Raw genomic sequence first — 13,014 nt, forward strand, 5'->3', positions numbered from 1 at the left:
CATTGGCATACACAGCATGGGAGCCAGATAGCTAGCTGGTGGTGAGGTGATGACAATCAACCATTTAACACATGCTGGACAATTTGCCACCACAGTCCACCCACCTTGGAATTGGATGCAAGGTATGTATGTATGTAACATCTTTACTGAACGAGGCCATTATTTGCTCCTGCCAAACGAATGTTCATGTTTACAACAAAGAGTGACAAAAAGATGTTATCATAGAGAAGGCCGGCTAAATTGTGAAATAGAGGTCAGTTGATGGTATTGAATAACATTGGGCTTGAGGAGTGCAGCAGACTGTGAGAATAGGGTAATTTGGTTGTACCTGTCCTGAAGCCGCAGACCCTGCCATGCTGTGAGAGTCTGAGTTGTATACTCCAACATCCAAAGTCTGTAGAACAGCATCAGATTAAGAATAACCAGGAGCACCAGACTGGGGATAAAAGGAAAAGCATGAGAATTAGATGTTTTTGATATATATATGTGATGGTGGTGCATTATAAAATACTCGACAACCTAAACAAATACAGGACTTTATCATTCTTATCTCGTGAGCATATAAGATCTGACCCACATACATGTCTGACCTAGCAGCATACTTGGACAAAATTATATAATATTATATAAAAGAGAGCAACCACCCAGTTCGCTATATGACTTTTAATTCAGCCACAATAATCCAATTGTGTGCACTAAACACTATTAAATTGTACAGCGTCAAATATATCACATTACCTAGCCACAGATATAAAAATACATAACACACTATTTAGTTATACTAGACATTACCCACATCAATCTCAATTGTACTACAAAGATTTTTCTCCATATATATCTTCATGAAATCACACTATATAGTTGTATGAACAATCGCATGTCACACAACAAAATGTTGTTTTGTCCTCCAGTATAAAACTAGATGCCCAAATTCAAATGGCAAAATATCGAGCAAAAACACATAATAATACTAGTTATCATCTCCGTAGACAATTGCATTGTATCAAAAAAATTAAGCCAATTCAAAATAATCACACAAGGGACACTCCAATGAGTGAATATGTAAACCAAATATATAACAATCCCAACCACAAATTCAGTGCTCTTTAATGACACAGTATTAAGGTGTCCACACAGTCATTATATCAGATACTACGCAGCCAAATACATAACTTTATCACTTGCCAAAGGCCTCACTTACATATATAGTATAAATATCTAACAGAATACCCTGCCATACCAACAATCACACTATATCACAGAACAGCCATCCAAACATTAACATATCACACAATACTGGTCCACATATACAAGTTAATAATGAGAAGGCCAAATGCACGTTTTAAAGATAACATTTTATTAAAAACATATATCACACCTGCAACCAATTTATATCACACAGTATAAAAGACAATTCCTTTTTTTTTTAAATATATTTTATTTTTATTTTCAAAAGTTAGTCACACTTTATACATTATACATTATGCATTATTCCACATTCAATTAGTATCTCATATTAGATATAAACCAAAGATATACTATAACCAGCAATTCAATTCCTTATATTACATCATTTTTAACACCCGAGTTTGATCAAAAGAAAACCAAGCAAATTATTTGGTCAACCTATTCCCTCCTTCCATCTTAAGATAGGATCCCATATCCTCAACCCCAGCAGTCTCCCTCTTTTCCCTTTACGAGCGTAGATATTTTTCTCTATTTTGTAAGATGCTAATTGGTTGGCCAGCCAACACTGTAACGTCGGTGGGTTCTTATCTAGCCAGGCCCTAGCTATCATTAATCTGTAAACCGCCATTGCCACAAATATAAATTCCTGCTGTATCCCATCATTAACCCTGCCTATTCCTAATAGAATCCAAGACGGGGTAAGCTTTATCCGAATCCCTAATGTGTTGTCCATAAACCTTTCAATATCTCTGAGTAGCATGTGGAGTTGGGGGCATGTAGCAAATATGTGTATACTATCTGCCTCGGCGGCATTACATCTCGAGCAGGACGTTCCCTCAGTGCCTCCCCATTGTGCAATCCTGGCAGGAGTAATGTAGAGCGAGTAGATCGTTTTATAGTGTTGGGATTGAAGAGAGGATGCACACAATAATGATCGGCCTAGATCTAGTGACTCCTGGAACCATCCTATTTCTCCCTGTAGTTTTGCCTCCCATGTATTGCTATATTTTCCTAAATCATCAGATTTCTCTTTTATCAAACCCGCGTATATTGAGCGAATCGAGTGATCTCCTGCTGTTCTTATTTTTTCTAAGATTTCATTCTTATTGAATCCTCCTGGTCCTCCTTGTTTACTACCTAGATAACTTCTAATCTGGAGGTACTTAAAAAAGTCTCTGTTACTCAAATCAAATTTCTTTCTTAAGTCCTCAAATTGTACCATTCCCTCCGGTTTCAATACATCGCCAATTTGTACAATCCCTCTTTCCGCCCAATTCAACATAATTTGATCCCCAAATATCTCTGGGGGGAATGACTTATTTTTATACAGTCTTACGTATCGATTGTATCTTCCCAATTTACACTTTTTTAGAAATGCATTCCATATTTTAACAGCAGCCAGTAGTGTCTTGTATCTCGTTCTTTTAAAATATCGATAATTTATACAATTTAATAAACAGTTTCCCGCTTCGGCCCCTGCTACCGTTATATATATTTTTGTAGAAAAGCAATCGACCCTCGGATCGCCATCATTGCCACCAATTAATCCCTGCATGTATTGCAGCGCCGCGGCCATGTAATACAATCTGAAGTCCGGAGCGCCCCATCCCCCCTCTCTCTAGGTAAGGTCATAAATCTGTAGGCTCTACGTGTCTTACCATGTGCCCAAATAAACTTATTACAAATTGCCTCCAGGGTATTGAACCAAGTAGCCTAAAAAAATAAAGGAATTGATCTAAAAAGGTAGAGAAACTTAGGTAAAATTAACATTTTTATGACGTTTGTACACCCCACCAATGACAAATGCAGGTTATTCATTCTTTCCAAATCCCCTTTTACTTATGTAATTAACGGAGTCATATTGTTACCCACCACCAAATCTAGATTTGCCGTTATTGCGACCCCCAGGTATATTGCGGAGTTGACAACTCTATTATCATTACAAGTGACGCAACTATTCACGACGATCTGGGTTTTACTTCTATTCAGGCTATATCCTGAGACCAGCCCAAAACACTGTGCTTCCTCCTCCACCTTCTTAATAGCTGCTCCTGGATCAGGTGTTAATATGGCTACGTCATCCGCATACGCCAATGTTTTAACGTTGCTGCTATTTAAATTCATTGCCGGAATATCCGGATTACGCTCTAGCCTACGCAGATAGGGGTCCAAATATAGGGCAAATAGCAAAGGAGATGAGGGGCAGCCCTGGCTTGTTCCTCTCTTTATTATAACCTCTTCCGAGTACCCTTATCTTAGCTGATGGATTCGTGTAGAGAGTTTGCATGGCCTTTTATAAAGCTGACTCCTATTCCGCTCCACCTCATAACTGACCATAGAAACTCCCAGGAGACCCTATCAAATGCCTTTTCAGCATCTAAAAATAACACTGCCATAGGGTCTCCTAGGGTATTTGCTGCATCCAGCATCGTTATAACCTGCCTTATGTATTGTGTTGAGCCTTTCCCTGGAATGAAACCATGCTGGGAGGGGCAGACCATACTTTCTATCACCCTTGATAGCCTTTTGGCCAATATTTTTTAAAACATTTTCACATCTGAATTCATCAGAGTGATTGGCCGATATGAACCTGTGTTAATTGTAGGTTTTCCTTTCTTTGCAATTACAATAATGACTGCCCCTCCCCATGATTCCGGTATCGACTCTCCCATCTGTGCCTGCAGCATTACATTGAACATGTCCCCCTCTAGAATTTCTTTAAATGTTTTGTAAAACTCCAGCGGTATCTGGTCTGGGCCAGCGGCTTTCCCCACCGGGAGGTCTCCTAATGCTACCCCAAACTCCTCTAGGTGGAAAACTGCCTCAAGATAAGTCTTATCCTCCGTCGATAACTCTGGAGGGGATATATCGCTCAGATATCTTTCTACCTCCTCCGTTCCTACTGCCTTGCCTGTGTCGTAAAGGCCTGAGTAATAATGCCTAAATACCTCTCTTATCTGATCTGATTCTTGAACCATATTCCTTTGTGCATCTTTGATCTCCCTAATATCGGATGTGGCCCCTTTCTGCCTAGTTCGAACAGCTAAGATGTGTCCCACCCGTTCTCTAAGTTCATAAACACTCTCCTTTCTTGCCAGATATTTCTCTACTGTCCTTTTAGCAATCCCTTCTGCTGCCTCTGCCTTTAGTGCTATACCTTTTAATAGTATCTGGTCTAATGAGGATTGTTGTCTGATAGCCAACTTTAGTTCACCCTCTACTCTCAAGATATTTCTATTCATTTCTTCTATTTTCAGTTTTTCCCTTTTTTGTCTCGAAAAGACATAACTCATTCTCTCCCCCCTTACTCCTGCCTTAAATGTATCCCAGACTATGCCTGGGGGTGCGGTGTTCCTATTTATATCCCAGAAGCTCGTCATCCAGTTTGTCATAGCTATTCTATATTCATGATCCTGCAGCAAAGCTCTTTCGAAGGTCCAATGTGTCTCTTTTCTTTGGGTTTGCCCTAGTTTAATTGTTAGTACTAGTGGACTGTGGTCTGATATGATACGTGGGTGTTTTTTTATTTCCGACCCTGTTACCAAACTATTTGAAATAAGGAAGTAATCTAGCCTGACTAAAACCTGATGTGGGGCTGAAAAGAAAGTACTTCCATCCAAATTCGGATGCCATTTTATCCATGGGTCCGTCAATGCATTGTTTATCACCATTTCTGACAGGGCTTTGAACGCTTTTTTCTTTTTACCTTGGTACTGAAACCCTGGTTGTATAAATGAACTACCTGGATCATGTAAGTTAAAATCACCACAACATATAATTGGTTCCTGCCATTGTGCCAGTTCTACATCCAGGTATTGGAAAATATCCGGATCGTCATCAGTAGACCCGTATACTGAGACCAACGTTATTGTCTCCCCTTTAAATACTAGCTCCAACATTACCCATCTTCCCCATTGATCTTCCTTTTTCCTCTTTACCACCGTGTCCTTCTTTCTGCCCATCACTACCACCCATCTAGTTTTTGTCCCCTGGTTAGTTTTTGCCAACACCGCAAACCCCAGCTGTTCCATGAGTGATGCATTTTTGCCTTCTATGTATGTTTCTTGCAAGCAAACCAGGTCTAATTTCAAAGTATTTAATAGTGCAGCTACTCTATGTCTTTTATTTATATTATTCAACCCACAAACATTTATTGAGACTATCCTACATGACATTGGAGTTTAATTTCATTACCATTCCCAGTGAGTACCTCTAAAACTTTGCTTGATCGTGGATATGTTTTGACTATGACTGTTGAGTATATCTGTGTATTATGCATATTTTGTTCAGCTTGTATATCATGCATGTATTTCATCATACCTCCTCCTGTCACAGTGTGCTGTGCCAATTTTGAAACTTCCAACCTTCGTGCCTCTTTTCTTCCCCTCCCTTTGCCCACCCCAGTCCTTCCCTCCCTCCCCCCCTTTATCTCCCCCCCCCCTCCCTCCCACCCCTTTACAGGCAAATAGGTCGTCCGACCTAAATGTGACCGCATTGAGTTCTGCTTGTCGCCTCCCCCTCCAGCTTATTCCTACTGTCCTCATGCTGTGCTGCTTTAGCATAAAATTAAATTTACCCCTTGCGAGCCGCCCAGAGCAAAAAGAATTTCATAAGAGGTTGAGACTGACCCGTCTTTCATATAATTAGTAACCATTCATAACCAATTATTAAGTCAATTACATCAACTCCTTTCTCTAGTCCGCTTTCTTATCCTTCAGTTGCTCCACGAAATGCTGGGCTTTAATCTCTGAATCGAACATCCAGACTTTCCCTTTTATCACCACCTTGAGCCTAAAGGGATAAAGAAGGTATGCTTCTGCCCCTAGAGCCTGGAATGGAGCTATCATCTGCCTCAGTTTCCATCTGCGCTCTACCGTCATGTGGCAAAAATCAGGTCTTGTAAAGAATGTAACATCTTTGTATGAGCGTTTTTTGGTGGGCCTTGCTTTGTCTCTGAGTTCCTGTCTTAACAAATAGTTCCCAATATTGACTAGAATTGCCCTAGGTAAGACCTCTCTCACTTCGTTAGCCTGTCCTTTCCTTATAGCGAACGGGAACTGGTGCGCCCTCTGGACCTCCCTTTCCCACTGCCACTGGGATTCTGGAAAGGCCCCCTTTAATAAGTCTACAACAAATTGTCTTATATCCTGCCCTTCCGACCCTTCTGCCACACCCAGAATTCTGACATTATTCCGTCTCTGTCTGTTCTCAAAGTCTTCCATTTTCCAGCGTAGGTCTTCCGTCATTATCTCATGCTCGGTTTTAAAGGATTGCCATGTCCCGACGTCATCCTCCAGCTTTCCAGTGCGTTCTTCCACCTCCGTTACTCTATCCACTACTTCTTTATACTGTTTATTGATTTTCCTAAGGGACCCTTGAATTTTCTTTGTATCCTGCCTTGCTCGGCGACTATCAGCCCTCGCTTCGGCTTGCATATGTTTTAGTTTTGAGAATAAAATCCCAAAAGAATCCCTATGGGCGGACCCCCCTGCTGGTCCTGTTCCACCATCATCCTGATATTCCTGCGAGGTAGCTGAATAGTCCCATTCTAAGCGTCTTTCAGTCTGAAAGGGGGACCCCGTACCACGTCTTCTTAGTCTAGGGATTTTTTTCTTTTGGGTGGAGTCTTTTCCCGAGGTATCTGACCCGGAGCCTGAGCCTTCCTCCTCCTCCTCCTCTGGGCTCTCTGATACTATCGACTCTGGCTCTGACTCTGTCTCTGTACCTTCGTTCACAGAAAAAAAGCACTCACCCTCCAGAGAAACGCATTCACCCCCTTCTTTAGTACTGAGGCTATCTCTGCTCCGCCCTGTATTGTTCAGCTGATGTGTACGCTTTTCCATATTCATTTCAGCTTCCACTGATAATAGCGCTTCCAGCATGTCATTGTTTCCTTGTTCTTTGCAGCCTGGCGCGATATTACTACCACCCTCTCCCGATTCACTCACTTCGGTTCTTGGGTCTCCAGAGTACTCCTTTGGAACTTCAATTTGTGCTTCTGGCACCCCCCTGGAGGCTAAATCTTGCCCATTACCTTCGTTAGGCTGCTGCCTGGGCGTCTGGTTGCTCTCTGCGCCTTGCACACGCTGCTCTCCTTGCTCGGGGCTCGAGCGTTGCCTAGCAACCAAGCTCTCGGCGTTCATTGCTACGTCTTCGAGGACGCTCACGCTGCCTTCCTGCTGTGCCTGCTGCATCTTAGTGTCTTCGGTCTGCTCAGAAACTTTTGCAGAGAAGACCTCACTCAAGGTAGGTTACCGCATTGTTGGATCTTTACCCTTCTGCGTTTCTGCTCCCTTAATGACGTTTTCAGCTCTGGACCCTTTCTGAACACGGATTTCCACGAACTTCAAAGCCGCGCTTCCCGCTGTCGGTCCCGGTTTCTCCCGTAACTCCATCTTTCTTCTGGCAACGGGGGGTGGGGGTACCGGATTCTTCCATGCCGCACCTGTAGATCTCCCAGTTTTGCTCATACCAGGATCTACACTTGGGGTATCCGAGAGAGCCATTTTCTTTATCGCTGCCACAGTATGAGCCGGCGTTTCCTTTTTTTTATCTGGTTTGGCGCTCCGGAGGGGCATCTTAAAAAGCGAGCTCAGGCGTCCGTTATCCAGTCCACTGAACCAGCGAGGCCACTTCACTTCTGGCCAATATCGGGTCCAGGTCCACTTAACACCAGCTAGCCACTTTATCAGCCTGTCATAATACCCAATAAATCCACCAGAGACACACATAAAGCTCACAATATATGATATCCTGATACATATGAAATGGTAATACTACACACTACACTGAGCTGCAAAACCATGAGTTAACACACAACTACCAATCACATAAACATATTACTTCACTGACAAGATGAAAGAGCCATGGATTTTATTTAAAAAAAGAAGGACATAAGAACCCTCTTGAAAGCAATAGGACTAACCCCTGGAGAAGGATTATATTTTCAAATGCTGAGATAACCGAATTAAGCAATGTGCTGCTGTGCCTGTTTAGGGTGACATGCCAAGAGCTTTCTTCATATTTGCTGTCTTGAAGAACTAGTGCACATGTTTGCATTCAAAATGTGAACAGTGTGATGACACGGCAAGGGGAAGAATTACTAATGGTTGCTAGCTACTGCATTCCAATTATATGCTACCCTGGAAAAAAATAATGTCACCAGGCCAGGGCACTCTTGTTGAACTGCGCAATGGAAGTTTTTCATGGAACCAACTTAGCAAATTCACAGACAATATTTTACGGTTCCTTGAACTGGTTGTTTACTTCATCTTTAGGTCTCGCGCCTAGCGTTGCAGTGCGCATCACTGCAAACGCAGCATGAGACATTTAGTAGGTAAAAATGGGGTTTCAGAAGCGTGTGCTTTTCCTTTGGGGGGACGCTATCGGCCTTTGCGTGCGTGTTTTTCACAAAGTCAGCACGCAATAGGCCAAAGGCGGGCGCAATGCTCCGCCTATGGCCTATTGGTATCTATTACGCGCAGCGGCCATCATGTGGTTTCAATTATCGTGCCCATTCAATTATCAGGCACGATAATTGAAACCACATGGCTCACAGTGGCGCGCGCATCACTCGTGGGCTTCTTCTTTTTTTGGATCCATTTCACAGAGAAGCGAAGTGCAGTAGCACAAGCCATATTAAAACTGCAAAGCTCTGTACAAGTTTGAAGGTAGTGATGGTAAATGTAAGTGGGGTGACTTCTAAGAGGGAGAGTGGGCTACTTAGTATGTCATGCATGACTCGACGCCTCGCCATGGGTAGTAAGTGTTATCTAAATGCAATTAAAACTGTGAGTGCAGCTGGAAGTGTGCGACGCACTGGTTTCTATTGTTTGATCTTTTTGGAGATGCATTGCCTTCAGTGTTTCTTTGCCTCCTATTCCATTGGTCTCGGACACCTCATTAGCCTGAATGTCCCTCATCTACTTTCATGCTGGCCACTTTCTGTTCTCTGATTCTTAACCCCTTCGATGCGTGTGACAAGGTCAGCTAGTCATGGGTGTTACCTGCGCTGTGCGTGTGACGAGTTGACCATGTCACATTACATGGGATTTTTAAAATTGCAGCACAGCACAGGAATTGCTGCAGCAATGATGCGGTTAACACCTCATCCTCTGTCCTTACAGTGAGGCGCTGTGCTAAAAGCGGGGTGGTCCGGAGCAGAAGCCTTTACCAATGTAAATAGTGACCTTCAGATATGCAGCTGGCCATGGACCTTATACTCGGGTGACTGTTACAGGGACTAGTGCTCCTGACAACAATGAGAATAGCACTGATAATCATGGGACTAGTGCCCATGACAACAATGAGAATAGCACTGATGATATCAATGGGACTAGTGCCGAAGCCAACAATGAGAATAGCGCTGATGATACCAATGGGACTAGTGCCGATGACAACAATGAGAATAGCGCTGATGAAACCAATGGGACTAGTGCCCATGACAACAATGAGAATAGCGCTGATGATACCAATGGGACTAGTGCCAATGCCAACAATGAGAATAGCGCTGATGATACCAATGGGACTAGTGCCAATGCCAACAATGAGAATAGCACTGATGATTACAATGGGACTGTGCTGATGCCATAAATGAGAATAGCACTGATGATGACAATGGAATAGCGCTAATGATAACAATGGAATAGCGCTGATGAGAACAATGGGACTGGTGCCCAAGCCAACAATGAGAATAGCGCTGATGATACCAATGGGACTAGTGCCCATGCCAACAATGAGAATAGCGCTGATGATACCAATGGGACTGGTGCCCATGCCAACAATGAGAATAGCGCTGATGATATCAATGGGACTAGTGCCGAAGCCAACAATGAGAATAGCGCTGATGATACCAATGGGACTAGTGCCGATGACAACAATGAGAATAGCGCTGATGAAACCAATGGGACTAGTGCCCATGACAACAATGAGAATAGCGCTGATGATACCAATGGGACTAGTGCCAATGCCAACAATGAGAATAGCACTGATGATAACAATGGGACTTGTGTTGATGCCAACAATGAGAATAGCACTGATGATAACAATGGGACTTGTGTTGATGCCAACAATGAGAATAGCACTGATGATAACAATGGGACTGGTGCCGATGCCAACAATGAGAATAGCACTGATGATTACAATGGGACTAGTGCTGATGCCATAAATGAGAATAGCACTGATGATAACAATGGAATAGCGCTGATGAGAACAATGGGACTGGTGCCCAAGCCAACAATGAGAATAGCGCTGATGATACCAATGGGACAAGTGCCCATGCCAACAATGAGAATAGCGCTGAAGATACCAATGGGACTGGTGCCCATGCCAACAATGAGAATAGCGCTGATGATAACAATGGGACTAGCGCCGATGCCAACAATGAGAATAGCGCTGATGATAACAATGGGACTAGTTCCAATGCCAACACTGAGAATAGCGCTGATGATACCAATGGGACTTGTGCTCCTGACAACAATGAGAATAGCACTGATGATAACAATGAGACTAGTGCTCATGGCAACAATGAGAATAGCACTGATGATAACCATGGGACTAGTATGATAACAATGGGACTAGTGCCCATGCCAACAATGAGAATAGCACTGATGATAACCAAGGGACTAGTGCCGATGTCAACAATGAGAATAGCACTGATAACAATGGGACTAGTGCCGATGCCAACATTGAGAATAGCACTGATGATAACAATGGGACTAGTGTCCATGCCAACAATGAGAATAGCACTGATGATAACAATGGGACTAGTGCCCATGCCAACTATGAGAATAACACTGATGATAACAATGGGACTAGTGCCGATGCCAACAATGAGAATAGCACTGATAACCATGGGACTAGTGCCCATGACAACAATGAGAATAGCACTGATGATACCAATGGAACTTGTGCTCCTGACAACAATGAGAATAGCACTGATGATAACAATGGGACTAGTACCGATGCCAACAATGAGAATAGCACTGATGATAACAATGAGACTAGTGCTGATGGCAACAATGAGAATAGCACTGATAACCATGGGACTAGTGCCCATGAAGTAGTGTGGCTCACTGGTTAGAGGCGGCAGACCCGAGAGCAGAGGACGGCCCGGGACCAGGGTTCGATTCCCGGCGCGGCAGGTTTCTGGACCAGGGTCAGCGGACTCGATAATTCTCTCGCCTCGGTGCCCACTCTGATCAGCGATCACACTCGGCAACTCTGGGCATTAGCTTGCCTCATCTTCACTAACGGCCCCACCAGACCGCCGGGGATGCCTGGTCTCACCCTGGAGATACCCATTAAGGGACCATCTCTCAGGGAAGCCAGGAAGGGTTTCGCAGCGGTCGAAGCGCCTTGGGACCCTACGGGTAAGTAGTGCGCTATATAAATGCCTATACATTTACATGACAACAATGAGAATAGCGCTGATGATACCAATGGGACTAGTGCTGATGCCAACAATGAGAATAGCACTGATGATAACAATGGGACTAGAATTGATGCCAACAATGAGAATAGCACTGATGATAACAATGGAACTAGTGCCGATGCCAACAATGACAATAGCACTGATGATAACAATGGGACTAGTGCTGATGCCAACAATGAGAATAGCACTGATGATAACAATGGGACTAGTGCCGATGCTAACAATGAGAATAGCACGGATAACCATGGGACTAGTGCCCATGACAACAATGAGAATAGCACTGATGATACCAATGGGACTAGTGCTCCTGACAACAATGAGAATAGCACTGATGATAACAATGGGACTAGAGTTGATGCCAACAATGAGAATAGCACTGATGATAACAATGGAACTAGTGCTGATGCCAACAATAAGAATAGCACTGATGATAACAATGGGACTAGTGCCAATGACAACAATGAGAATAGCACTGATGATAACAATGGGACTAGTGCTGATGCCAACAATGAGAATAGCACTGATAACCATGAGACTAGTGCCCATGACAACAATGAGAATAGCGCTGATGATACCAATGAGACTAGTGCTCCTGGCAACAATGAGAATAGCACTGATGATAACAATGGAACTAGTGCCAACGCCAACAATGAGAATAGCACTGATGATAAGAATGGGACTAGTGCTGATGCCAACAATGAGAATAGCACTGACGGAAGGGATGCAGTCTCGGGCAAGATGGCGGCCGTGTAGCAGCGGCCGTTAGCAGCGGATCACAATGAGGAGTAGTTTGTAACCCCAGGAAGGTGTTTGCAGGGATTACGGCAACCGGGGGACATGATTAAAGCTACCGGCGGTAAAGAATGATTACCGCACTTATCTGCAGCGGCTCTGGGAGATTCGTGTTCCAGGCTCTGGTGCAGGCTGCGGCGGCTCTTGCTCCCTGCCGCTGGCGTTCCACGAGCATCAGTGGGCGGGGCATGCGAGTGAGGCAGCGGAGCAAAGCAGAGTCCCGCACTGAGACGAAAGACAGGAGCGGAGTCGGGAGCCACGGCAGGGATTTGGGCGGCCACAATTTTCGGAAACTGACTTGTGTGAAAAGGTTTAGGAGAAGAGGCTGCTTGTTGCACTCAGAAGATATGGCCCCTAAACAAACCAACTCCAAAGCGGCAACATCAAAGAAAAAAGGGGAGGCAGAGCGGGGAGCAGCGGTGTTGGCTGCGCAGGATGAAGGAGAACCCCAGCTGAAACAGCAAACTCCCACTGCAAGGAAACATCAGCAGCTGGCAGTTAAGACACGCCAGGCAGCTGCCACAATTGCGGATATGTTCTCCAAAACCAGTAAGGTAAAAGGAGGAAAGGATATCCCACCCTAGGTGGAAGATGGGGCAACG

At 44.0% G+C, this 13,014-nt stretch overlaps 1 protein-coding gene across 4 annotated transcripts in view; it reads right to left on the reverse strand.

The window, feature by feature from the left end:
• GRAMD1B (GRAM domain containing 1B) overlaps positions 1-13,014 on the reverse strand; it is a 1,455,160-nt gene that overhangs the window by 68,960 nt on the left and 1,373,186 nt on the right. For all 4 annotated transcript variants that reach the window (XM_086956958.1, XM_086956959.1, XM_086956960.1 and 1 more), the window contains one exon: positions 329-436. In XM_086956958.1, the coding sequence (XP_086813084.1) occupies positions 329-436 (108 nt within the window). The remainder of the gene's footprint in view (positions 1-328; positions 437-13,014) is intronic.

This window comes from Lissotriton vulgaris, chromosome 2_1 (genome assembly GCF_964263255.1).
Source record: "Lissotriton vulgaris chromosome 2_1, aLisVul1.2, whole genome shotgun sequence".
Taxonomy (NCBI): Eukaryota; Metazoa; Chordata; class Amphibia; order Caudata; family Salamandridae; genus Lissotriton; species Lissotriton vulgaris.